The 25,471-nt window shown below is 34.1% G+C and overlaps 4 protein-coding genes across 4 annotated transcripts in view; all 4 read right to left on the bottom strand.

The window, feature by feature from the left end:
• The window catches only part of LOC140745954 (probable ATP-dependent RNA helicase DHX35), a 56,227-nt gene extending 48,363 nt beyond the window's left edge, over window positions 1-7,864 (bottom strand). The window contains exons 1-2 of the mRNA XM_073077942.1: window positions 7,661-7,864; window positions 6,713-6,978 (exon numbers count right to left, since the gene is read on the bottom strand). Coding sequence (XP_072934043.1) covers window positions 6,713-6,978; window positions 7,661-7,694 — 300 coding nt within the window. The 5' untranslated portion in view covers window positions 7,695-7,864. The remainder of the gene's footprint in view (window positions 1-6,712; window positions 6,979-7,660) is intronic.
• On the bottom strand, window positions 1,580-5,006 carry Cpes (Ceramide phosphoethanolamine synthase). The gene has a single exon (XM_073077937.1). The coding sequence runs from the start codon at window positions 4,334-4,336 to the stop codon at window positions 3,233-3,235; it is 1,104 nt and encodes a 367-aa protein (XP_072934038.1). The 5' UTR covers window positions 4,337-5,006; the 3' UTR covers window positions 1,580-3,232.
• An 11,081-nt stretch (window positions 7,865-18,945) lies between the features above and the next one.
• Window positions 18,946-22,921, bottom strand: Glo1 (Glyoxalase 1). The gene is made up of 6 exons (XM_073077940.1): window positions 22,760-22,921; window positions 22,592-22,661; window positions 21,330-21,553; window positions 20,697-20,807; window positions 19,967-20,159; window positions 18,946-19,778 (listed from the first exon to the last, which is right to left on the bottom strand). The coding sequence occupies exons 1-5, from the start codon at window positions 22,864-22,866 to the stop codon at window positions 20,027-20,029; spliced, it is 645 nt and encodes a 214-aa protein (XP_072934041.1). The 5' UTR covers window positions 22,867-22,921; the 3' UTR covers window positions 18,946-19,778; window positions 19,967-20,026.
• A 589-nt stretch (window positions 22,922-23,510) lies between these two features.
• LOC140745953 (uncharacterized) lies at window positions 23,511-24,885 on the bottom strand. Its single transcript, XM_073077941.1, has one exon. It carries the CDS (start codon window positions 24,755-24,757, stop codon window positions 24,218-24,220), a length of 540 nt encoding a protein of 179 aa, XP_072934042.1. The 5' UTR covers window positions 24,758-24,885; the 3' UTR covers window positions 23,511-24,217.
• Window positions 24,886-25,471: the final 586 nt, after the last annotated feature.

Here is a 25,471-nt window from a genome sequence, read left to right as displayed (position 1 = left end):
CTACCACTTGAAGCATAAAATTGATAGACAAACACATAAAATATTTACTATGTAATTACTTTAGCCCCTAAAGGAGCCAAAAGAGGAGTGATAAAAGGAGGTTCTTTTGAGAGACACCGATATTTTTGGCGTTAAAATAAACGATTTTAAAAATTTATAGTAATAATGTTAATACGAATCCCAAAGAGCCGAAACTTCTACCTATTTCTAAGTCTCTGTAGTCCGTCTGTTATAGGACTCTATACCTTAAATTGTAATAGATAGACACTTGAAATGTTCACAGAGAGTGTATTACTACACCAGCTTTATAATAAATACTAAAAAGGTAACAAGTAATTAATTTAAAAAATCAAAAACCCGACTGCACCAAAAGGCTGAAGTAGAATTTCCAAAAGCAGTGAAATAGGCATTTTATTATATTTATCCAGATAGCCAAATACAAAGTTTCATAGTAGCTGTCTACTTAATAAACGATGTGTATATAGGAGTATTTATGTACTAGCTGACCCGGCAAAAGTTGTGTTGCCATATAATAAAAAAATGTTAAGGGTGAACTACCCTTATCACATAGGGGTAAAAACAAAATAGATAGTGACCGATTCTCAGACCTACTGAATATGTATACAAAATTTGGTGAAAATCGGTGAAGCCGTTTCGGAGGAATACGGTAACTAACCCGAGAATTATAAGATATATTTATAATGTATGTGTAATCTCCTCTTAAATTCCTTTATTTTGACACCCTACTCGATAGGTTTGGTTAACTTTTTTTAAAACGTGTTACTATTTCGCGAAAAAATCCACCATTTTCGGTCTATAAAATATATAACTTTAGTAAATCAAACTTTTGGTCATTATTTTACCTCGTTAGAGGTAGAATTTCATTATTTTTATCCAACAAGCCTGATACAAAATTTCTTAGTGTTTGCTTCAAAATTGACGATTGTTCAAATGAACTTTTAACCCTTAATTTACCCTCTACGGGGTTGATTTTTCGGAGCGGGGTAAATAAGTGCGTCCTTGTTCCTATCCAGAAAGCCAAATACAAAATTTAATAGTAGTTGCTTCAAAATTAAAGGATTTCAAAAAAACTGTTTTCCCCTATTTTACCCTCTTAAGGGTAGAATTTCCAAAAGGCCTTTCTTAGTACTTATTCACGCTATATAGAGAACCTATGTGCAAAATTTCAGAACTGTAAGGTCCTTGGTTTAGGCTTTACGTTGATTTCTGAAAAATTAAAAAGTCATTTAGTTAGTCAGTCAGTCAGTCACCTTGCTGTTTTATATATATACAAATATGTTTTTATAATCTCCGTTTAATTTCCTTTCATTTGATACCCTACTCGATAGGTTCAGTTAACTTTTTTTTTTAAATGTGTTACTATTTCGCGCCAAAAATCCGCCATTTTGACTTTTTTTTACTAACACCTATCTAAGGACACTCGGGTCATAGAGACAAATATAATGACACCTTAATTGTTGAAATTCATCCAGCCGTTTGTTAGATCGGATCAAATAAAGAAAGACAAACATACAAGATACGCGCGAAAAACATAACCCTTCCTTGGCAGTCGGGTAAAAAGAGTTTCCATTAAAAAACCGGTTTGTTATCAGCATTTTAAAAAACTATGTCAAAACATAGTGTTACGGAATAAAGGTACGGAACCTTCAACGGAGAGTTCGACTCGCACTTGGCCGTTTTTTTTGGTCTGAGGCAAGTTACATCAGATATTTTAAAACGATTACCAGCGTAGTTCACTGTGTTAAGGCCATTACTGTCAACGGCTTAGAATATAAAAATACTAGCTTTTCCCCGCGGATTCGCTAGCGATCAGAGTTATCTATCCCCCGATAACGGTACTTTTTCGGTATAAATGTTAGCCGATATCCTCTTCTAGACTCCTGACAACGTGTGTACGAAATTTCATTACATTTATTGTAATGAAATTATGTAGTTAAGGTGTGAAAGCGTAACGAACAAAGAAACTCACATTCGAATTTACAATATTAGTTAGGATACAGAATCAATACAAAAAAATATCGGAACCTTTTCGACTTTTTAATTTTATCTCACCATCGTCTAAATTTAAAAAAAAGCTAAAGTAAAATAACGAAAAATCATATTTTAACTGAGGCTGTTAGAACCAGAGTAGCCTAACTACAAAAAAACATGATTTACTATATGGAGAAGAGTAAAAGTGTGCAACATGTTTTAAATCTATACTAATATTATAAAGAGGAAAACTTTGTTTGTTTGATTGTAATGAATAGGCTCAAAAACTACTGGACCGATTTTAAAAATTCTTTCACCATTCGAAAGCTACATTATCCACGAGTAACATAGGCTATATTTTATATGAAATATATTTGGTAAATAGATTTTGAGGCGGTACAAAGTTTGCCGGGTCAGCTAGTTACGAATATACAGATAGGTCACAAGTCATTAAAATGCAATTAGGCCCCTCTGGTTCTAGCAGCCTCAATTTCAGATTGAATCAGTTATTGTGAGTCTGTTATCGGTATAATAACTTTAGTGTACATTTATTATCTGAACAATATGATAGTCGAGCCATGTGTTACATGTGTTACAACCATCGTTACCTCTGTATCTATTTACGATAAATTCGTATTGCTTCTACATAATTTGTTTTCTAAGTTATACTGTAAGACCTTTAAGCCTTAGATGGATTTAGTCCATCTTTAGTCACGGAATCTATCTATTAGGGTGTTCACGTCAATCGATCGTCGATCGATGTCATGGACTATTCAATGTCGACCGGTATTTTTACCACGCTTTTATTAGCTTGACTTTTAGCGTGGTTTTTAAACAAAAAAATTTATTACATCATTCTATCGTCGATCGATAGCCTTGATCGACGATAGAATGGATAAGTCGACGTCAATCGCCCCTGCCTACATCCTTTGAACACATAAGACATTAATGTTGGTGGACCATCCACGGATCTGTTACAGGAACCCTTCCTGTTAGAACCTTTTAAAAAAACTTTTTTCGATATAATCGATCGATCGTCGTTGTTTCCATCGGTTTCCATCGAACAGACCATGAGCATCAATCGATTGGTGTATAGGCACCCTTAGAGATTGCTATGTTGCATGTATTAAACAATCAAAGTCAATTTTATTCCAATTAACATAAACTTCGACTCGTAATCAAAACGAGAACATTATTTCACGATTAAAAGAATATTAATACGTTCATCAATTTGACAAATTCAACCGTTTACAACATATGTTCTAAAGTTATCGACCAAAAACTCTGATGTAGCGACGGTTATAACCAAACATATATAGCCACTGTAGTGTACAGTTCTTAGAAAACCCCACGTTTTATCACAGAACACAGCTAGAGAGAGCAAATGTATGTAACTGTGGGGATTTACGATCCTCCACAGTCCTGTTGCGAAGAAAAAACGCCCAGATCTAAACGTACTCTGTCGCCTCAGCACCTCGTAATCCGTACAATTTTCGAGCATATCCTGATATATATCTATATACCTATTCCAAGCTAGCGAAGATAGCACCATTTGCCCAGAAAACAGGACGATCACTTGAGCAATTCGTTGGAAAGTCACTTTCGTTTTGTAAGAGATACCGATGTCCGTTGTATGGTCCTTTTCAATGTCTTCCGTCGAATTGATTTCCTTCAACTGATGGTACGGTAGCGTACTCGATGGAGTGCCCTTGTAGCCTCGTCTCGGCGGATTGTTTTTGAGGTACAAACAAATTCCCACCATCATCGCGACTACGCCTATTAAATCGCAAATACCGTCGACCCAGTAACCTATCGTGCCGACCTCCGATCTTTCTCCCTTTATATGTTTCCGCTCCCTCGCCACATGACCGTCTAAGTCATCTAAAAACATTCGAATTTGAAATAGAACTATCGCAATGCGGCGCGCGGCTAGATTCTGACAAGTTAGGAGTTTAGCGCCGATGAAAGCAACGATTACATGAGAGAATGAGATCATATTGGGTGTGAGGAACAGTGCTTTCTCGGATATCCCAAGCCCTATATCTATAATGGCACAGAGTGGTCCGTAAATATAGTGGTTGATGTGGTCAACCATTAAGGCTTTGACGGTGGGGTGGCACAACGGGTTAATACTGCAGGGAACCCAAGTGACTTCTTCGTAGCTCGGCCGAGAGATTCTGTGTGTCGACGATTCTTGCTGCGTATCATTATAGACATCGAATACGTCTATTTTATAGTTCTGTATACGTAGAAACAGGAATGTGTCCATGTAAATGCAGTATACCACTATGGTAAAGAGTAGGAAGGTGAGAATTTTGCTCGCTTGAGAAGCCGGCCACATCATTTTTATTGAGGCTACGTGTGTCAGGGTCCTCTGTTTATCCACGCGAAGATTTACACGCGCATCGAACTTAAAAATAGAACCTCACGAATACTCATAGGGCTTCTAATTGCGTTGAAACAAAGTATCATTTCGATGCGGATTCTGTGTAATCCCGAAACTCCAGTCTTATTCAGAGGCGCGTGGGATACAAAAACCCACACATTGGCTTCTATTTTTAAATCCGGTTATAGTGATGGTGCCCCTGCTAGTTGAATAACTCGAACACAATACTTTAAAAAATATCCTACCTATATTTAGATTAAGGCATACGTTTTGTACTATACATCTATCGATCACTCAAATTTAAGTTAATCCACCATTTTTATCATTAAAAAACGCATTAATACACAATCACAGCTCACATTTCACACATGTTTGAGTCTGAACATAATTTCGAAGCAATGTTTTGTTTGCACAAAACCGGTCGCGTACGATCGTAAAATTCGCATAACTCTTCGTGAGATCGATGTTATTCACATAATGTTATGTGAGGATGCTCGTTCGATCGAAATTCGAACCCGACGTTGTCATTATGCACGTAAAACAACGTCGTGTTGCGTATTGTTGAATATAAAACGCAATGTTTTGTCGATCACGGAGCGGACCGCCGCAGCATGCGTGCGCACTCGGCTGCCTCGCAGACAGTATGACTGAGTATGACTATAAAACCTTTGCCAATGGCGTTTAGTTTTTCTTTTTCAGATCTAGCAAGGGACGTGTGTTGCCTTTTTGGATATCGATATTTATTTTGTCGTCGATGGTTATTTTTTGTAGACCTCTACCGTACTAGGGACGAAGTATAAGTATGCTTCGTCTCACTCAATCAATACCTACGTTTTACTCAACGCACGGCACAGTAATAAAAAATACTATTTAATATAGAATACCTCGGAATATCGTTACATTAATTATTAAACTATAATATTTAAAATATTAATTTAACTTACTTTAAAAATTAATAAGCACTTTTCGCGAGTAAATTTGCACATTGGCAAATTCTAATTATTTCGCAGTCAGAAACAATTAATACAAATAATCATGAAACCCATTTACGTCTGCCTGCGTATAAATTCTGCCTGCGTTCGAATCGACATTTACGACTAACATACTTGAAATCTATATTATTCGATATAAATAATTAGAATAAAATCACATCCCTAATCATAAACAACAATGGCGGGTGACTTCCGGCTTCCCGTTCCCGCCAAACTTTACGTCAAGTCAAGATAAGCAAACAAGTAAAGTAAAAGCACAGAATTAAATAGCAACCATGATTTCAAAGTCAAACCTGTAGGTAACAGATTTTTGAGGTAAGAAGCAGTCTATACTCTAGGTCAGTGTGTAATTCCATAATTTTTATAAAAAAAAATTATCCATTATTTTTATGTATGTGTGTCTCTTCCTCTTCATTGTGGTACTTCATGTTTATTTTGCTTTTATCTTATTGTAATATTTAATAGTGGAAACTGTAATTATTCGTCCGTTTGTATCTATGAACCACTTACCTATGTTATATGGTATGATTTTTTTGGTTCCCAAATAAATAAACATCAGTGAGTACCTAGTAGATATATATACTAGTATCTATTCCTTAACTGTTCCCTATGTTACTACCATACTTAATATAGCTGTGTAAGAGTCAGATGAACGTATGTACAAAAAATAAAAAAATGGTTTCTTTTTCACAAAATGATCCACAATGTAGTCTTTTATGAAATGGCAAAATGATGTAACGCTATATTCAATATTTTTATTTCATCTACTGTATATCTATTAATGATTTGGAAAAGTTTGAAGTGGCGAATTTTCACACTATTTTTGCTCTCCTGTAAAATTGACAAAATGTAGATACGTTCATCTGACTCTTACACCGCGATATGGGGCAGTGATTTTCTTTCAGAATGAAAGTAGGCCATAGTCCATCATGTTGACCAAGTGTGGATTATTACACTTCACACTCCTAGAAACTATGGAGAAATTCAAGCTCTTTTTTATAAGTAAGTAGCAAACAAGAATACAATCCATCTGATGATAGCCACTGCCAACTTTGCACACTTTCAGGGGCACCACTGTCACACCTATTTCTGCAGCAGCACTAAGTGTAAGCAGCAGCAGTATTAAGTGCTGCTGTGTTCTGGTTGAAGGGAGACATACTTTTCCGAGGCGTTCCAGCTTAGTCCTCAGAAGTCATGACGTATCTGTGACTAACCTCTGATAAAAATGTAATCTTACCTGGATTTGATTACAGATGTCCATGGGCGGCATTAGCCACTAAGCATCAGGTGGACTGCATGCTCGTCAGCTACCTATATTATAAAAAATATATCTAACACTTACCTGTGGAACTTGTGTGGATTTACCACACCCAGTCTCCCCAATCAGTACTAAAGTTTGGTACTTTTCCAGCAGGTATAAAATATGATTCCGGTACTGGAATACTGGTAGCTTCTGCCTCTGGACTTGGAGTGGTAGGTGGTGATAACGATTGTAGACAAAGTTGGTCTTAGAGTCGGTATCAACTTGTAACGCTGTGTCTATGTTTGGGTTTGTGAAGGTTTCCACAACTCCGTCCTTATTTTTGAATGGGTAAAGTGTATCATCACCTGAAATAATAGGATAAGCTGTTATTGTTTAGTTTAATAGGTCTGATTTTAAATTTTAAAGAAAGCCTTGATAGCTCGAGAATGCCATGACAACAATTCATAAACTGGGAAATAAAGAAACTAAAAAACTGCATATTGTGAGTACCTGTTATGTCATAAAAAACTACAAGGTATTTATTTATAATTCTTTATAACAATTTTACACTTCTCATCTCATATAATTATAATTCTTTCTATTGCGGCCATGAACATAAATGCAAATGCATTCCACAAAAATATAAATAATAATATCAAAATTTACATGTTTGACTATCTGACAGGCGAGTTAATCCTAGATTATAGATACATTTGATGTTTTACGAACTCATTTTAAGGGCAGCAATTAGTGTATATAGTAGTCTAACTCTATATATTTCAGTGCAAATATTGAAAAATAAGTAACATTTTATAAGTAAATTAGTATTAAATTGCAATTGGTTTCGTATGCACTATATACTAGGAGAAAATGTCAGGTGTCTCCCAATTGTGGGAAAATCTGTGCCCAGTAGTGGGACATACAGACTTGCAGGGTCAAATTACCTTAAGAGATTATTAGCATTAGATGCAATCTTACTAAACCAACCTCCCCTACCGAGATCCTTAATAAATTTAAACTGATTATTTGTATCATTGATTAACTTACCCGGCTTAACGAACATAGGTTTACGGACCGACATTTTCACTAAATTCACAGTATAATTACACTAAACACAGCACAAATTACTTATAAATATGTTCAAAACACTTCCTACTTTCTACCACGTATCTTAAAAAAGCAGCTGTTCATATTTCTATTCAAAAACGTAAATAAACAGAAACATTGGCAATTTTTTGGTTATAATTTCTAAATGTCAATAATATTATGTCAATTGTCAATGTCAAGTATCTGAAAACGTTTTAAAATTTAGATTTTAGCCTTTGAATTTTATGTAAATATTCTTTTTATTATTGTATAAAATTGAGATTGTTGCATATTATTTAACCGACTTCTTATATTAAGCGGCTTCATCATAGAAAATAAGATGTATTTATAAAATAAATGGGAAATAAATGAAATGCAAAAAGCGCCATCTGTAAGGACAGTAGAAAAATAATAAGTAGAAAAATGAATCTTCGGAATGCCCGGCAATTTCAAAAATACAATAGGTTAGTAGGTACTCTCATTACATGTATCTTATTTGCTTATTAACGATAATTTATTTTAGTGGTGCTTCATTATTTCTAAACTCATAGTTCTACGCTACAATATGAGGTTCAGAAAAATAAATGTGTACTCTCAAATATTCGCTGAAATTCGTTGAATCAAGGTGGCGTTATTGTCATATGTGGTAAATTAAAAAAGCGTGTAGAACACTTACAATAAAGCGCCAATAATATGTGTAAAAATTACGAATATTAACGACATAATTATGGATTACCTAAAAAGTTTAAAGTTTCAACCCTGCACACTTCACTCTGTCTACCACTGCTGAATGCATAATTATCATAATATTCTACTACACTAGCGCCACTTTAGAACATTTTGGAACTGTTATTTACTACTAGTCTTCTTACCGTTATTCTCTTTGCTTAACTTACTCATCATACGCAAGGATTCCTTGTTGCGGGCACTTAAGAATATAATACGTGAAGGTGCAAAATAAAAATTAATGAAGGTTATATAATGGTCTTCATAAATTCCTTAGTCTTTCAACTGTTTTCCCTAGACTTTAACTTCGTTACAGAGGTTACAAAGCCAAGATACCCTTTATAAAATGACATCCTATCTCAGGGTATCCTCCATTTGATTTGATAATATTTGTTTGTTTATGTTTCACGGGATTCACTTTTTTGATACAAGTAACAATGCATCTGTGATCAACTCTAAGTAGAAATCCTGATGTTAAAGACTAAGGAATTGATTACATGGTCGCTTGCATGTTCTGTTAAAGGTTTACTACCCTCATTAAAAAAATATACAAATCATTAAATAAATAAATTTGATTAGCAAATAGGTTACTATTTGCTAATCAAATTTATATTTGATGATTTGTATATTTTTTATTATATACATTATATATTGATTTATGATTTACATAAACCCTGATGTTAATCAGGGTTTATGTAAATCAGCAAATGTGAACATTATTTCTTAAGGTTTAAATTATGTTCATACAACTCAACTATTCCATGAAACAGATAGATCGTAGAATTGTTCACGTGCTAAGACTGCCAAAATAAGCAAGGGTCGTACATACTGAATAAATAAATAATCATATATACGGAGGCTTTTAATAAAACTACAAATTGTATATAAAATTTATTCCCCAATTTTTACAAAAATCCGATTTCATTACCAAATTAGGTTATCCTAATAAATATTTTGGCGGTTGAGTTGCTTGAAAGGTAAAGGGTGAATAGGATTGTGCGTTTAATAGGGTGTTGTACATAACATGAGGGTTAGGAGCATTCTGGGGTGGCCTAGGAACAAAGTTCATCGGATACATCATACGCTTTCTTGCACTAGCCGTCAATAAATTTTCACTTGTTTGTACTGGTGATACAATTTCACTCATGCCATCTTTCCCCAAATTTTGCACTAGTAATTTATCGGCATTTTGTAAGGTTACGTCATTTAAACCCAAAATAGGAGTGGGTCCTTTATTTATGTTTTCCTTGTTAACCAAATTAACAATATCGTTCGTCTTCAAGTTAGCGTTAAGGTTTTGGAGAGTTTTTATGTACTCATCATCTAACGGGCTATTTGTGCTGAGTACTTTCGCACTCACTAACGATCCGCCATCATTTGTTATAACTTTAGTTAGATCATTGTTCCCAACATCCTTCAAATCTGGAGACGATTCAACTACATTTGAAACTGATAATAGTTCTTCATAAAGTTTGGCTGGATTCGACCTCAACTGTGGGTTTCTCAATAATTCTAGAACCTTGGACATAAAAGCTTGATAAGGCATTCTGTATTTGACGTAATAGTACGTGTTGTCGTAAGACTTCAGCAAAGATTGTGGGTGTTTCAGCTTATACGTCAATTCAACAACACCATTATTATCAATGGCTGAATTCAATTTAAGTAGATTAGACACACTCTCTGAGCGTTGCGAATCAAGTAATGTGTTACCATGAATCTCACGATTAAGATAATCAGCGAAATATTGGTGCTCGGATGGATTCAGACGTACACTAGGGTTCATTAGATATTGGTTTCCAATACCTTTGGCTTCGTTAGGATTCAAATTTAAGTTGTTTAGGCTACTTATCATTGAGCTTAGTTCGTTATTCTCCTGAATGTTGAAAGTAGGGTTAAATAATTGATTAGTTTTGTCATTTCGAGGCAAATTGTAAATTAACGGATTGAGCGCAGCATTCCCAGTAATACTTGGATTTGGCTGTAGCACTTTTTGAGGAATATTATAGCTTTGAAGAGGGTTTCGTAGATTATAGTTGAAAGTATTCAACTGATTGGCCGCTGCTACAGACATGCTTCTATCTTTAAGAACTTGGTACAACTTGAGCAGATTGCCAAAACTTAATTTATTGCCGCTATCTAGAGAATTTACTTCTTTATTTTGTTGAAATTTTAATAAATTTTGCAAGATCTTCATTTTGGTCTCATCACTAATATTATTAAGAACATTTGCAACCGTTTCTTGCTTATTTTTAATGGCGTTGAGATTATTACTTTGTGTTAATTGTGTTAAATAATCATTGTATAGATCTTTTTTAGGCGCATCATTATTTAAATTGTTAGCTGGTTGAGCTGGGCTTTTAATATCGTAAATATTAAATGGATTTGATTTAGCAGACGGTATTTGCGGTTGAGGAGCCTGTGGCTGACTTGTACTGATGATCTCATTCAGAATATTAGGCAAATCCTTTAATTGTACATTAGGAGCGCCAGCTGTATCAGCAACATTACACTTTCCGGATACTTTACAAAAATTTACTAACTGGGAGTGTGCAGTATTTACGGCTTGAATTAATGCTGCCAATACTTCCTTGCAACCTGCATTGGTTGTACTAGGGATAGTATATTTGAGCAATAACTGCGCTTCAATTTTTGGATCAATGTTTGGATTAGCATTATTCAGTTGTTGATATAAAGCTCTATTACTTGTAATATTAGGTATCAATGGTTGATTTGTGTTTGCAATTGGCTGTGCCATATCTAGATTATTGTCAACGTTGTTTGTACCACTCCTTTCTATTTGTTTCTTAATGTACGTTAAGACTTGTAATTTCTTATCCGGTTGCAAAAATTGCAAATCACTATCTTGCTCTATAAGTCTTTTGAGTAAGTACAAAATATTTTGAAGGACTTTCAGATTAGGACAGTTACTTGGAGAATGTTCTAGCGTCTGAAATTGACAATGTTTGGTTATTTTAAAACAATGATACTTTTATAACTATTTAAAATGTATATCTTAAACTGTTTAAATATAACCCTGTACTTTACCACATACAGGGAAGAAAATGAAAATTTTACTGGACTTAATAATTTTATTTTTGATTTTATGTTAACTCAATACCGTCATCATCACCCGCTGGATTTCAATTATATTGGAGCCCGATTTTTGAATCTTGAAGCTCTCGCCTGAGAGGATACAACTTACAAGTACAGTCAACTCTAATCAGACAAACGTAGACTACTAACTCATATATACCTACTCCATAATTCCTTTTAGAACGTCGTGGTATACTCCAATTCCCCGATTGTGGAAATAGATCCATGCCCAACTTAAGAATTTATAATGGGTTACAGCTAAATGTAGACAAGCATTTCATACCTGTAAATTGGATTCTTCCAACCTATTTTCGTAATTTAATTCCGGTAATATTTGATTTGATGGAGACAAAAGGTTCAATGGCTCCATAGCATCTTGTTCGGATGGTAGATTTAGCTGTAGGCATATATTCCAAATAAAAATTAGATGTAAGTGTACCCGTAACAAAAAAGAATTATAATATAATGAAGCAATTAATTAAAAACTAATTTTATCTCAGTTGAGTAGTATAAGTGCGCTTTAACTTCTCAGGACATAGGATAGATTTGCCGCCCGGGCACACATTAGATCTGCCCGGGATGCAAATTCAAATTGCCGCCCGAGGTGCAAACTATAATTGCCGCTCGGATTATATTAATCTACATAAAAAGGATCTAATTATTTCGTACGTTATATTCATTGGAAAAAAATGTGTGCACTTACCGCATCTGCCAATATTGAAACCGTTAAGCATGCAGAGAAAAGCAATATAGCCGACATATTTGATACTGCTACAATCAGCTAAATAGCATTTATCGCTAAATAGCAGCTTGTCCGATTCAGGTGTGAAATTAGTGAACCGATAGAGGCATTGAATTAGTACTATTTATATCGTAAAAATTCAAGGAATTAATTAAAATCTATAAACACTAACATGGTACAAGATTGTAATTTTTTGAACATGATCATAATTTTTACGATGAAATTAGCTAATTATAATGTTATAATCATACTTAAATATCGGAAAATAAGTATATAGAAAGTTTTCGAATGGTCAAGGTGTATATTGAATTTCGATGGAGCTTCTGAAAAATATGAAAATATACTATTCAAAATTTAACTAATGTTGTTTATTACTTACATTAAAAAAAAAGAAACAAAAATTAAAATAAAATTAGATCGATTGTATTACTTAATATAATTTAATAAACATTACAATGTTCAAGGGAAAACGAGTTGAGTCTAAAACATAGACCTACGTTAAACATAAAAGATGATGTTTGAAAAGTTTTAAGTTTTGGCGAAAGATATATTTAAAAATTAGTTACTTAATTATGAAAGTCTTAAAATAAAAATATTCGATTTAAATTCAATTTATTTCCCATTAGATTAGATTGAAAAACTTAAGAGACGTGGCCGTTATAATATATTGATGTTATATAATATGCTTATGGTTAATCTATTCAGATTCAACATCAGCGCATCACGATTTTATTTTTAAAGCGTCCTCCAAAGCACGTAGGACATTCGCATAAGTATTTTTCTTACATTGTTCTATGAAAAAAGGTAATAAATCACGTAGTGTTTTTTGCAATCCTTCGCGTAATACCGCATTTATTGTTTCCTTAGATATCCACGCTTGTTGGAAATGTAGTTTCAATCTTAAAAATATGTTTTTTAGTTTTTGCATCACAATATCTTCGTTTGTCTCACGGCCTGCTTGAAAATCTCTTAATAATTTACGTATTTCTCCATGATTGTATTCATACATAAACATCTGCCAAGAATATTGCTTTTCGGGATAACCTGGTGGTGGTACACTGGTTTTCTTAGGCTCTAACAGGTCTTTTTCTACATGATCAACAACGTCGCCAAATGGTAGATTATGTTTTCCTCGTTTTGAAGTATACATTTTTAAAATCTTAAACAATTTATCCAAATTTTCCTTTTCTTCTTTAATATCTGGTTTATTTATGAGGAAGGCCAGACTTTGTGATAGGTCTGCAAGAGAACACTTTGCTTTCAAAGGCATCTTACCACTTGTTACTCGATTCTCATCGATAGGCGCGTTTAATGGAATATTATTATTTTTCTCATTATGCAAGGATTCCAACGACGAAGATTCTGTTGCAGCCACTTTTTTATCTTTTTCGTCGTATAAATTCCATATTTTATTTCCGATAGATTTATCTGAGCTCCACCTTACACCGGATATATCTAAACCTACACGTTCGGGTCCTTCTTTGCTTTCTAGGCTATCAATTGAATCAATACTTATATTAGCGTTTACATCCTGTACATTTTTATCATTTGCTGCTGGTTTAGAAATTTTTGGAAGTGCTTGAAGTCGAATAAGAGATTCCTTCTGTAATTAAAAAAATATATAATTAAATAATTTTGTGGTATCACACGAACTATTATGTAGTATTTAGATGTTATACGCAGAAGACAATTTTATGTATGACATAATGTATGATTGGTTATCATACAGGGCCCAATACAGGGCGCGGGTCTTCTCTTAGCGTATGACGGTTTAAGAATAGGTATATGTCATAAATAATTCACGACGCTTGCAATTGGAGAGTCAAATGTCTCGTATAAGGCACACTGACTTACCACCCTCTTTTACTCAAATTTCAACAGTTTAACGCTGCTTTCATAAGGAAAAATTAGATGGCAGTGGTACTGAAGTCGAATTGCGTACGGTTCTATGTCTATAACCAAAGATAGTTTGATGTTTGTACCTCGTCACCAGCCAAATATACATAGAATTTGATGATTAAGTTGCCCTTACCGTTCAGGAGATTGTTGAACACTATTTTTAAACCTGGATTTATGTTAAGCGCAGAAATTTAGCGGAGTTTTACATAATCGAGAAAATTTGATAGAACATTGCTGAATTTATTGTATTGGCAATAAATTCGACGTTCGGAATACGGCAGTATCTTCAGGTTTTATAACTGATGTAATTGCATAAATTTATCAACCACATAATTCAAATATGTCTATGAATGGATTCTAACCAGTCAAAGTTTTCCTTGAAGGATCTATCAGCCTTTGGAATAGTCCGTAGAATATATAGACTGTCATAGTAATTTGCCAATCAACCAACCTTCGATGTAGAACCTGGTATTTCTATTTCCTTGTTTCGGTTGAGTCCAATTAGGACACCTTCTGCTTGAGTGTAATATCTTTGTCCTATATTTTGTGATACTGGATATTTGTTCAGTTTCAAATTGTAAGTGCTCCCAGAAGGAACAGTAAATCCAAGTAAGCGGTTGATGTTATTAGAATTCACATTTGGTACGTATCTTGCATTGGAATCCTGAAAATTATTTTTTAATATATTTTTGCGCAGAAACAGTAAGCAAACAGTCCTTATCTAAATATATATAACTCAAAGGTGACTGACTGACGTAGTGATCTATCAACGCACAGCCCAAACCACTGGACGGATCGGGCTGAAATTTGGCATTCAGGTAGATGTTATGACGTAGGCATCCGCTAAGAAAGGATTTGGATCAATTCTACCCCTAAGGAGTTAAAATAGGGGATGAAAATATTACTTCGTAACGCGAGCGAAGCCGCGGGTAAAAGCTCGTTATTAATATTTACGTAAATAAGTAGGTCCGAGTTTCAAATCCCAAACAATTCAGTTTTTTTGAAGTTAAGCACTATTAAAAATCTATCACAGGATAGCAAATTACCTACATATCGACGGTCCCTACGTATAAAGCGACATGTCAAAAATTGCAAATTTTTTTATTGCATATTCGGCTTTAGATTGTCCATACGCTTATGCCTATATAAGATTTTTCTTTAAATATGATGTATTTTACTAGATTTACCATTCGGATATCTCCTACTTATCGCTTTGTACGATGTCTTAAAAAGCGCGCCACTCAGCATGAACGCGGTCACGTCTAACTTAACATCACGCCTAAAAAGCATATTTTCCGCTTTAAATAATAAGTAAGTACACAAAAAAAAATGTTATTGTTTTTCTAACCTACAAAAGTAAGACATTAATGTAAAATCTGAGTAAGATATCAATACCGTTTTCATGTTTCCTACGTATAAAGTTGTATCTCAGACTTGTATGGCATGCTTTTATTTGCGTTTTCACGTAGAAACAGTCATCTGTCTGTTTTTCTGGTGAATATTAAAAAAAAATCAATATTTAAAAATACTAGTACAAACTTTCGAAATCTATAACAACATTATAAAAAAAATATTCTTAGAATTGTATAGATAATTATTTCTAGAGTGGTTTGAACCTTAATTACGCTCTCCTGTAAACCTGCGTTTTCGACATGTCGCTTTATACGTAGGGACCGTCGATATTTAAACTGTGAAGGAAAACATCGTGAAGAAACCTACATGGCTGAGACCTCAAAAAAAGTAGTTCTTGTAGGTATATGTCAACCATTATAAAAATATTGACACCAATTCCGGAATACTGAATCGGAATGCTCCACATCATATAAATTGGGGTTTGATCCGTAAAGTTAGAAGTAGCTCAGTTTATTTTTATGTAATTATAAAAATACCAAACGAGCATGCATTCCATCTTTTGTTAAATCCAACGGAGTTTTAAATAATCGCGAAAGCCCTATAGAATATTGCTGATTTTATTGTATTAGCAATAAAATCAACCTTCGGAAAACGGCAGTACCTTCAGGATTTTGGTTAATATATAATTGCACAAATTAATTATACTCGTAATTCCAATATGACTGGTCTTTGAATTGAGTCAAACCAGTCAAAGCTTTTTTGAAGGATCTATGAACCTTTTGAGTAGAGTCTGTAGAATATAAAGACTGTAATAATAATTTGCCAATCCACGAACCTTCCACGTAGAACCTGGTATTTCTATTCCATTGTTTTGGTTGAGTCCCATTTGGACACCGTCCGCTTGACTGTAATATCTCTGACCAGTACTTTGTAACGCTGGGTATTCGTTCAGATTCAATTTGAAAGTGCTCCCAGAAGGAACATTAAATGCAAGTGGGGGGTTGATATAATAAGAATTCATATTTGGTACATATCTTGCATTCGGATTCTGAAAAATATTTTCTGAGTAATTTTTCGCAGAAACAGTAGGCAAACAGTCCTTATTATTAATATTTACGTAAATAACCCAAGTCCGAGTTTCAAATCCCAGATAATTCAGTTTTTTGAAGGTATGCGCTATTAAAAATTATTACCTACATCTTTAAATTGTGGAGGAAAACATCGTGAGACAGTGAGATGGCTGAGTTTTAACAGATTGAAGAGTAAACATATATTGTAACAATATTTATGTACAATGTAGAAGTATAAAACGAAAATGTAATTCACAGATGGAAAACATCTGCCGCTCATATATACCCATTTGTAATCCACCCGAAACAGAATTGTAGTTCTCCCTGAGGTTGATTACAGACGCCTTGCTACCCCTGAATACGAATTTAGAAACCTATTTTTTTATAATATAAGAGTAGCAGACGAGCATGCAGTCCACCTGATGGTAAGTGGCTACTGCCGCCCATGGACATCTGTAATCAACCCCAGATAGGATTAGATATTCCTACCTGAGGTCGGCCACAGATGCGCCGCTACCCCTGAGGACTAAGCTGGAACGCCTCGGAAAAGTCTGTCTCCCTTACCACACCCTTCAAACCGGAACACAGCAGCGCCTGACACTGCTGTTATTAGGTAGAAATAGGAGTGGCGGTGGTGCCGCCGGAGGCGAACCACAAAGGGTTCTACCACCTTCGAAACCCTTAATATGAGTGTATCGCCCTTTCTACACCCTTTTCTGACGCTGAACTTCTGTCATAAGATATAAATAAATGTGGTGGTTCCTCTTAAAATTCCCATGATTCTATCACTTCCAAATATTCCCAAATAACTTACCCACAGTGGAGATTGAAACCCCTGAACCTGACTCCCATTTTGTAAAACTAGGTAGGACGCTGTTATGAAAATTATCGCCTTCATGGTTAAAGAAATGTTACACCGAATACGTGGATATATATATCATTATAACTGGACCGTGGAAAATCAGTTAAACTACATAATATGGAATATATTGGCGTGTAATTGTGCGTTTTAATTGTAATAAACGTTCGCGTTCAAATCAATCATTTTGTAATTTATAATCAATTTATTTATTGTGTATTGAAGTGGAATGTTTTAATTGTTTTGTTATTAAATTTCAAAGTCTCGGTGATGAGGATATGGGATTCAAACACCCAGACCGCACCTAGCGTCGTAGCTAGCTGGGATCATGAACGTGACGTGGTCAAGAAGTGAATTTTGCGCCCCCGGTAAAATTTGAATTTTATACCCTGGGCAAGATTTCAATGAGATATGTGAATAGGTATGAAAAATCACTTGTAAAATTTGTCGAGGGAAAACTTGTTTATTTACAAATATTTTGTTTCATTCAAAAAGACGTAGTTTTGGTTTTACAGGTATTTATATCCCGCCCGCTAATAGTCCACAAACGCTGTGTGACGTCATTTTTCAACAATCCGTTCGCGCTCGAGCCAAGCTTGCGCAGTGGTAGTGAGCTTTTTGCGCTATTGTTGCATATTTTATTATGTTTTAGTTTAATCTGTATTCAATTAATTAATTACAGTACACGTTTAAGACGGTAAAGAGTAGATTAAATACAATACAATGGATAAAGGATTTGCAAATGAGGAAAAGGAGTTGAGGTATATTTTTGTCGAAAGGCATTAGATGTGACGTTCATACGAACTTTATCAATATCCGATATTCTTTCTATCTTAAAATATTGACGTCGACGTATTGAAAATGATAGGGCATTGCAAAACATCTAAATTTTTATAAAGATAAGTATAATCATAACATATAAAAACTTGTTAAGGATTCGGCGCTCCTTTGACACCAAAAGACCTCTGGCCTGTTTTTATATTTTGTGCATTTTGGTACGATTCAAGATCATCTAATATTTCGACTAGATATTTTAAGAAATATATGTATTTACGTAATCTTACAGTGAAACGTACGGCGTACGACAGGGCAAATTTTTAATTTTACTCCCGACTAGATTTGAATTTTATACCCCTGGCAAATTAGAATTTTATGCTCCCGGCAAGATATGTTTGCGTTTTCCCAATACTTTCTGTAGTTTCTGTATACCTAAATATTTTAATTAAGTAATCAAGATTACAGCCTTGATTTCTTTACTACTCGAGGCGCTGTTTGTGTTGCTGTAAGCTGCGCATGTTTTGTTAAGTAATTTTTACTTACACAAATTAATTATCACTCCCTCTAAATATGTAGAAAAACTTCTAAGTTCCATAAAACCTGTTCTCAAAGGTATATGAGGTCTACAAATCCGCACTTGGCCAGAACAATGGCCTACATTCCTCAAATTCGGAGACCAGAGCACAGCAGTGGGACAGTTATAACGGTGACGAAAAAGAAACTAATATTATAACATATAATTATATTTACATACATTTTGTAGTTACATAAACATTGCACATACACATTTAAAACGATAACTAAAACATTTACGATAGATGGCGCTAATTTCAATAATTGTTTTTATAATACAATATTAACACTTATCTATACTTTAATATACTTTTTAAGTAGCAAAACATATAAAATACAAAAAGAATCAACCAATTACAAATACGAGAATACAATAATTGACTTTAGTTTTCAATTTCAATGGATTTTACGAATAACTACTGGGCTTAAGAATTATTTTGACAGTTATACACTTCGATCACTAATACGAACGTTATACATAATGAACATTTTAACGTTTTCAATATAGTATATTCCTTGAAATAAATACTCGTTTTCAAATGACCAATGTATTTTATATACACTTAAAATCTCTAGTACAATAGTTACTCTGTTGTTACGTATTTTGAAAAAAAAATTGAATAAATTTTCAGTCCCAATCTGCTAACCAAAGTAGACAGTTGTAATTTTTATTTTTACCAATTTCCTACTTATAATTGTGTGATCTTGTTTGAAGGGTATGGTACAATAAGACATTTACAGGCGTTCCAGCTTATTCCTAGAGGCATCAATACATCTATGATTAACCTCAGGAGAGATTGAATATTAATAACTTACGTTATTACATTTTATTACTGGCGTTACTAGACTATTCAACATCAAAATGGCAATTGACAATTTGTAACTGCTCATATAAACTTGTACAAAAGAAAAATATTTTTTTACTTTACTTAATACTAAAGATCTATATGTAGTTAATCACATACATCAATACCCTTGAGGACTAAAGGCCTTATTAGACCACCCAATTTTGAGGGACCCTAACCCTAACTAAGAGTGGTGTAATAAGACTTAGGGAGTTAGTGTCCCTATTTAGGGCGATCGGATCATCCCGATCTGCCTAGCTCCCTAACTAGGGTACACGCCCACCCTGGATGCAGGGCCCTTCATATCGGGTTGTGTAATAAGCGTTTATACCAGAATGTCTTATGTAATGATCATATAATTAATTCGGGGAAAATCATTTCAACCATTTATTAGCAGACAGCTTTAACCACTTTAGTGTCGAAAATTTCTATCCAATAGCCATCAGGATCTTGTATGAAGGCAAGACCCTTCATTTTGCCGTCTTCTGGTCGCTTGATAAACTTCACACCTTGTTGCTCGAACCTGAAATTGAAATAAAAAAACATAGATTTTTTTTATACATAGGAGTAGCAGACGAGCATACAGTCTACTTGATGGTAAGTGGCTACTGCTGTATAGTCCGCGTAAATCTGCTAGTCCGCTCTGAATAAAAAAATGAATCGCGTCGCCATAGCAAGTTGTATGACTACACCTGCTCGCAACAACTTTAGAGCGGACTAGCAGTTTGCCGCGGACTATACATCAGTAATCAACCCTGGATAGGATTAGATATTCCTTCCGTTATACATATGTTAAAACAAGTCATCCCAAATAAATACTCTTGGATTTGGGATTTAATTTGTGTCCAAAATCATTACTGAAGTGAACATTTAATTAAGGTGACTTCCTGCAACTCGTCCAGAGATGGCGCTACACGTTTCTGAAATACGCTATGGAAGTTTTCTAACCATCTTGTACCAAAGATTTTTAACCATAAGCTCAGAAGTGAGACCCATGATCACCTAGCCCGGTAGGAAGTCTCCCTATGCCAAAAATATTTAGAAAACAACAGAATCTTACTTAGCACAAGCAGAAGCCACATCAGGCACCAACACCCCAATGTGACCAAAGCCCCTTGGATCAGAGTTGCCATTGTGATAGCTCGACTCATCACTTTCAGTGCCCCAGTTGCTGAAAAAACAATTTATTTCTTTGAGTATGCGTAATTATGGAAATATTCTCGTTCTATCTTCTATTGATTGCCTTAGGAGGATACACCCAAAATGGATTATAAAAGGGTCTCAAATCAAACATTTTGAAGGGCTTCAAGGGTTTTCAGTCAATCTATAATATTGGCAAACTTTGCAATATCCCTGAAATAATCTATTTGTCAATAAGACTGGCATAAACATAGTAATTAAATGTACTTACATGTGGCATTCTAAGTCCAAAGGATAGCAATGCTTCTGTGGCCAACCTCAGGTATGATTTTAATTCTCTGATCATAAGCTGAATTGCATTCTTGTCTGTTTCTTCTATATTACAAAAATAAATTAATTATAAGCTACAAAATTTAAAAAATTATTGGCAATCTTAATCTTCAGTACCATTTTCTAAGCATTTATTCGCTGGCATAAAATATAAGACAAGTTTTACAAATGATTCTATCAGTCTGTACAGGCTAGTTTTGAATATCAATGCAACACAACTCACTAAGTCAACTCCAATGTGGCCTTCCTGGTCATAGCCCAGGCAGTTCTTTGGGCGTCATCCTGAGGCACTTCAGCAGGATTCTCATACCCCATGAAGAATAGAGAAAACTTCATCTCAGGGAAATGGAGTTGTTTGAGCAATGTCATCCCGAGCACTCCGGTGTAGAATGGAATTGACTTCCGGGGGTCCTTGATGCGATACATGGTTTGTTGGAACATGAAGTCCTGGAAATCAAAAACTTGGTGGTTAATACACTCATAGAAACAGCAAACACACAAGAGTATAGGGAAAATTTAAGTTGGTAGAACCTTTTAAGATTCACCTCCAGTGGCACCACTGCTATACTTATTTCTGCATAATACTAGCATGTCAAATTTTGTTGTGTTCTGGTTTGAAGGATGTGGTAAGAGAGATATATTTTTTTTACTACTTTAATCAATACTACACAAAAAAAAATTATTCTTTGCCATGCTCTAAAGTCCAAATGATGAATTATATAAGATACATACGTATATAATTACATAGGATGTGTCATTGGAGTCATCTAAATTGTAGAAGTGACATAAGTCACATTTTTAAACATTCAGATTTTTTACTTTATTACTAGATTAAACTGCCAAAATAATAAATAACAGGTTAAAGTTGATAACTCTTTTTAATATCAAGTTATTCAGAAGACAGTAGCGCTGTTTGTATGTAAATCTCAGTTATTTATCTTATCAATAATAAGTGGACAATGTGCTTAACTGTAAATTATTATCATGTTTTGGCTTAGCAATTAACATTATTTTGTCACACTTACTGAATAACAAAGATACTTATGTAATTTTTATCAATTTGTTATCATTGTTGGCTTTTGTATACATATTCATAATTAAAACATTATAATGAAATTATATTCTAAGAATTAGGTGGACACTTTGTGGTTCGACTCCGGCGGCACTACCTCTACACGTATTTCTGCCTCATAACAGCAGTGTTAAGCGTTCCTGTGTTCTGGTTTAAAGGGTATGGCAAGGGAGGCATACTTTGCCATCTGAGGCATTCCAGCTTAGTCCTCATGGGTAGCAAAGCATCTGTGGCTGACCTCAGGTATGACCCAACCCCAGATAACAATCTAAACTGATCTGGAGTTTATAACAGATATCCGGGTGACAGTAGCCATGTGTACTACAGGCTCATCTGCTACTCCTATAATATTAAAAAAATATATATAATAAACCTCTATTTCTTATTAAGTTTAAACTATGTATATTAGTTACCTTGGTTGTAGGACATGGCGTTTGGCAAAGAGCTTCAATTTCCTGAGGAGAGATACCTTCAGCCATCGTTCTGAAAAAATAAACATACAGTTTGACCTTAACCTAAAATCTTTCTTACTAAAATTCAATGACTATTCAATGCCAAATATATTATATTTAAAAATGTACCTGGTATGTAGATTCAAGACTTTGGGATAAGTTTTGTGATGAAATGGTACGCGACGGAATCGAATTGAAATTCGTAATCGGCTTGAGAATGACATTAGCAGTGACATTCGGGTGATATTTTTGGACGTTATTTGACAGCTGACGTTACTTTGACGTCAATTTAAATTTTTATATAGTTTTAAAAGATAATAGTGGCTATGCAATTACTATTAATACATCCAATATAAGATGATAGTGCCAACAAAATAATATTGTACATCATTTTAGATTCGAGTCCATCTGAAGTATGCCAAGTATTTTTAATTTAAATTTTATAAAAAAAAACATATACCACGTTCGTGAATCTCTTGATGAGCCTGATGAACTATAACAAATAACTAACCTATATCATAAGATGAAACAGCAGCAGTGAAAAATACATTTAAATTAGAAATTGGTGGCTATTTAATGTTAAAAAAGAAAGATTTACATGATAAATATTTACTTTAGAGTTTAAAAAATATAATTAAAACGAATTTTAAGTCAGTTAAATCCAATCCAATTATTGATCTCCATTACATATGCATGGATAACAATACATAAGGATTTTATACAGTCAATTCTAACATTTAATGAATTAGATAACATTAATAATGAATTTACATCTTGATTGTGATTTAATTTAACTTTTAATTTGGTTGTATTAAACTTTTGATTGAATTTACAGTTTTTAATTATAAGTTAAGAGGCTAAAATAATTGAAACAACTATATAATTTACTTTTTTTAATTTTCATTTTTGACTATTGGGACAGTTTGTAGCACCGCTTGAGCCAATATGAATTGCCAGGCATTATTATCTTTCATATTTATCTCAAGTCAATCAGAAAATTCATTCTCATGTATTTGCAACCCACAATCTTGTACCACAATGTGTTCAAACAGGTATTTCATCATGAACCCATTACTGTCCCACTGCTGGGCACGGGTCTCCTCTCAGAATGAGAAGGATTAGGCCATAGTCCACCGTGCTGGACAAGTGCATATTGGTGAACTTCACATTTTGAGATTTTTTTATAAAGCTTTTAGGTATGCAGGTTTCCTCACAATGTTTTCCTTCACCATTTAGCAAGTGATAATTAATTTCTAATATGCACGTAATTTTGAAAAACCAGAGGTGCGTGCCTGGTATTTGAACCTCGGACCCCTCGATCAAGAGGTCGAGTTTCTTGAGCACTAGGCTATCACTGCTTTTCTACAAATAGGTATTTAATTCTACCTAATAAATCAATATGTTACAGACATCCATTATAATCGATCAATGTTCCTTGTGGTACAATGAGTTTCTTAAATCAATATGATGAGAATATTTCCATATTGTACCAATGTTTCCAATGAGAGATTTCCATGTTGTACTTTATATCCATATTGCATGATAACAAACCATAATAAATATTACCGTTGCAGATCAGTCTATCCCTCATTGTTTTATCCATAGGTAAAATTTCTCATATAAATAACTAAGTTCTTCTAACCAGACCACATCATACTCTACAGATGTAGGCTTACAAATGTACGCAGACACCATTCTTTTGTTTTTCAGATCATCTATGAATATATCTCCTATAACACTCAAGTGTGAACCTGGTTCGAAATTCATTTTGTTTTGTTTTTTCTTCTCGATAGCATCCAACATGGAAGACATGGTAGTTGTATTATCGTAACCAGATCTACAAGCCTTGGCGAACTCACGCACTAAATGTTTCATATTGTCATCGGTGATATTCGAATTATTTTTCGTACTATCGTAATAGATCTGTACTGTACCCGTTGGATCACTTAACTCAATATTCGTTGTACGGGAATTAGTGTTATAAATAGCAGTAATAATTCCATGTATCATTATATTTTTGAATTTAAGCCCGAACATCTCGTAAACGTATTTGTTTTCATCACTCCGTTTGGCGCGAAAAATGTCCTGTATGTACAACTTTAACGGGTTCTTTTGTAAGTCTTCCATTACACAATTTGGATTAGGAATCAATTCTACTTGATATTAAACTATTTAGAGTTATTAGTAAAAGTTGGAGTTAAATTTAAGGAATAGAAAAACTTACTTTTACTTTGAAAACTTTTAAAAGTATTAATCTTGTCGAAAAATTTGACTAACGGTTGTCAAGTCATTATGACAGCACGTGGATTCCAATCTTTTGCAAATTATAATCGTTGTAAAATAAATTAACAATGTACATGATATAAAATATAAGTAATTAGTATTTTGGAATTTAAAAGTAATAGTAATCAATAGAAAAAATTAAATAGTTATTAGTAACACTTATACTACACCATTGTACTACACGCAGTTTGTAGATGCTTTTATATTGATGGTTTGCAATATTAAGCATCAGGTTTTTATGTCATAAATACTTTGAAAAAGTGCATTCATCTGTTATTTTTATAGTAATCTACACTAATTTGGTACTACGGTGCTTATTAAATTCGTATAAATAAGGTCTTAGTAGAGACAAACCATTACTTAGGAATTTTCCTATCTACGGACGATATTCTAAGCTAGATTCTGGAACTAACGTCCATGTCATCTTGGAAACAAAGAGAGCGTGTGAAGTGGCCCGTGCCCCAACTCACCAATTATGCAAACTGCCCGTCTGGCGCGGGCTTATTTGTCGACTGTACTCTCGAGGGGATAGGGGTGGAATGTTATGTCGATACATTT

This window comes from Epargyreus clarus, unplaced genomic scaffold, assembly GCF_041222505.1.
Source record: "Epargyreus clarus isolate Ecla_fem2 unplaced genomic scaffold, WU_Ecla_fem_2.2 ptg000011l, whole genome shotgun sequence".
NCBI lineage: Eukaryota > Metazoa > Arthropoda > Insecta > Lepidoptera > Hesperiidae > Epargyreus > Epargyreus clarus.
Note: the sequence above shows the minus strand (reverse complement) of the source record. Positions and strands in the feature narration are given on the sequence as shown.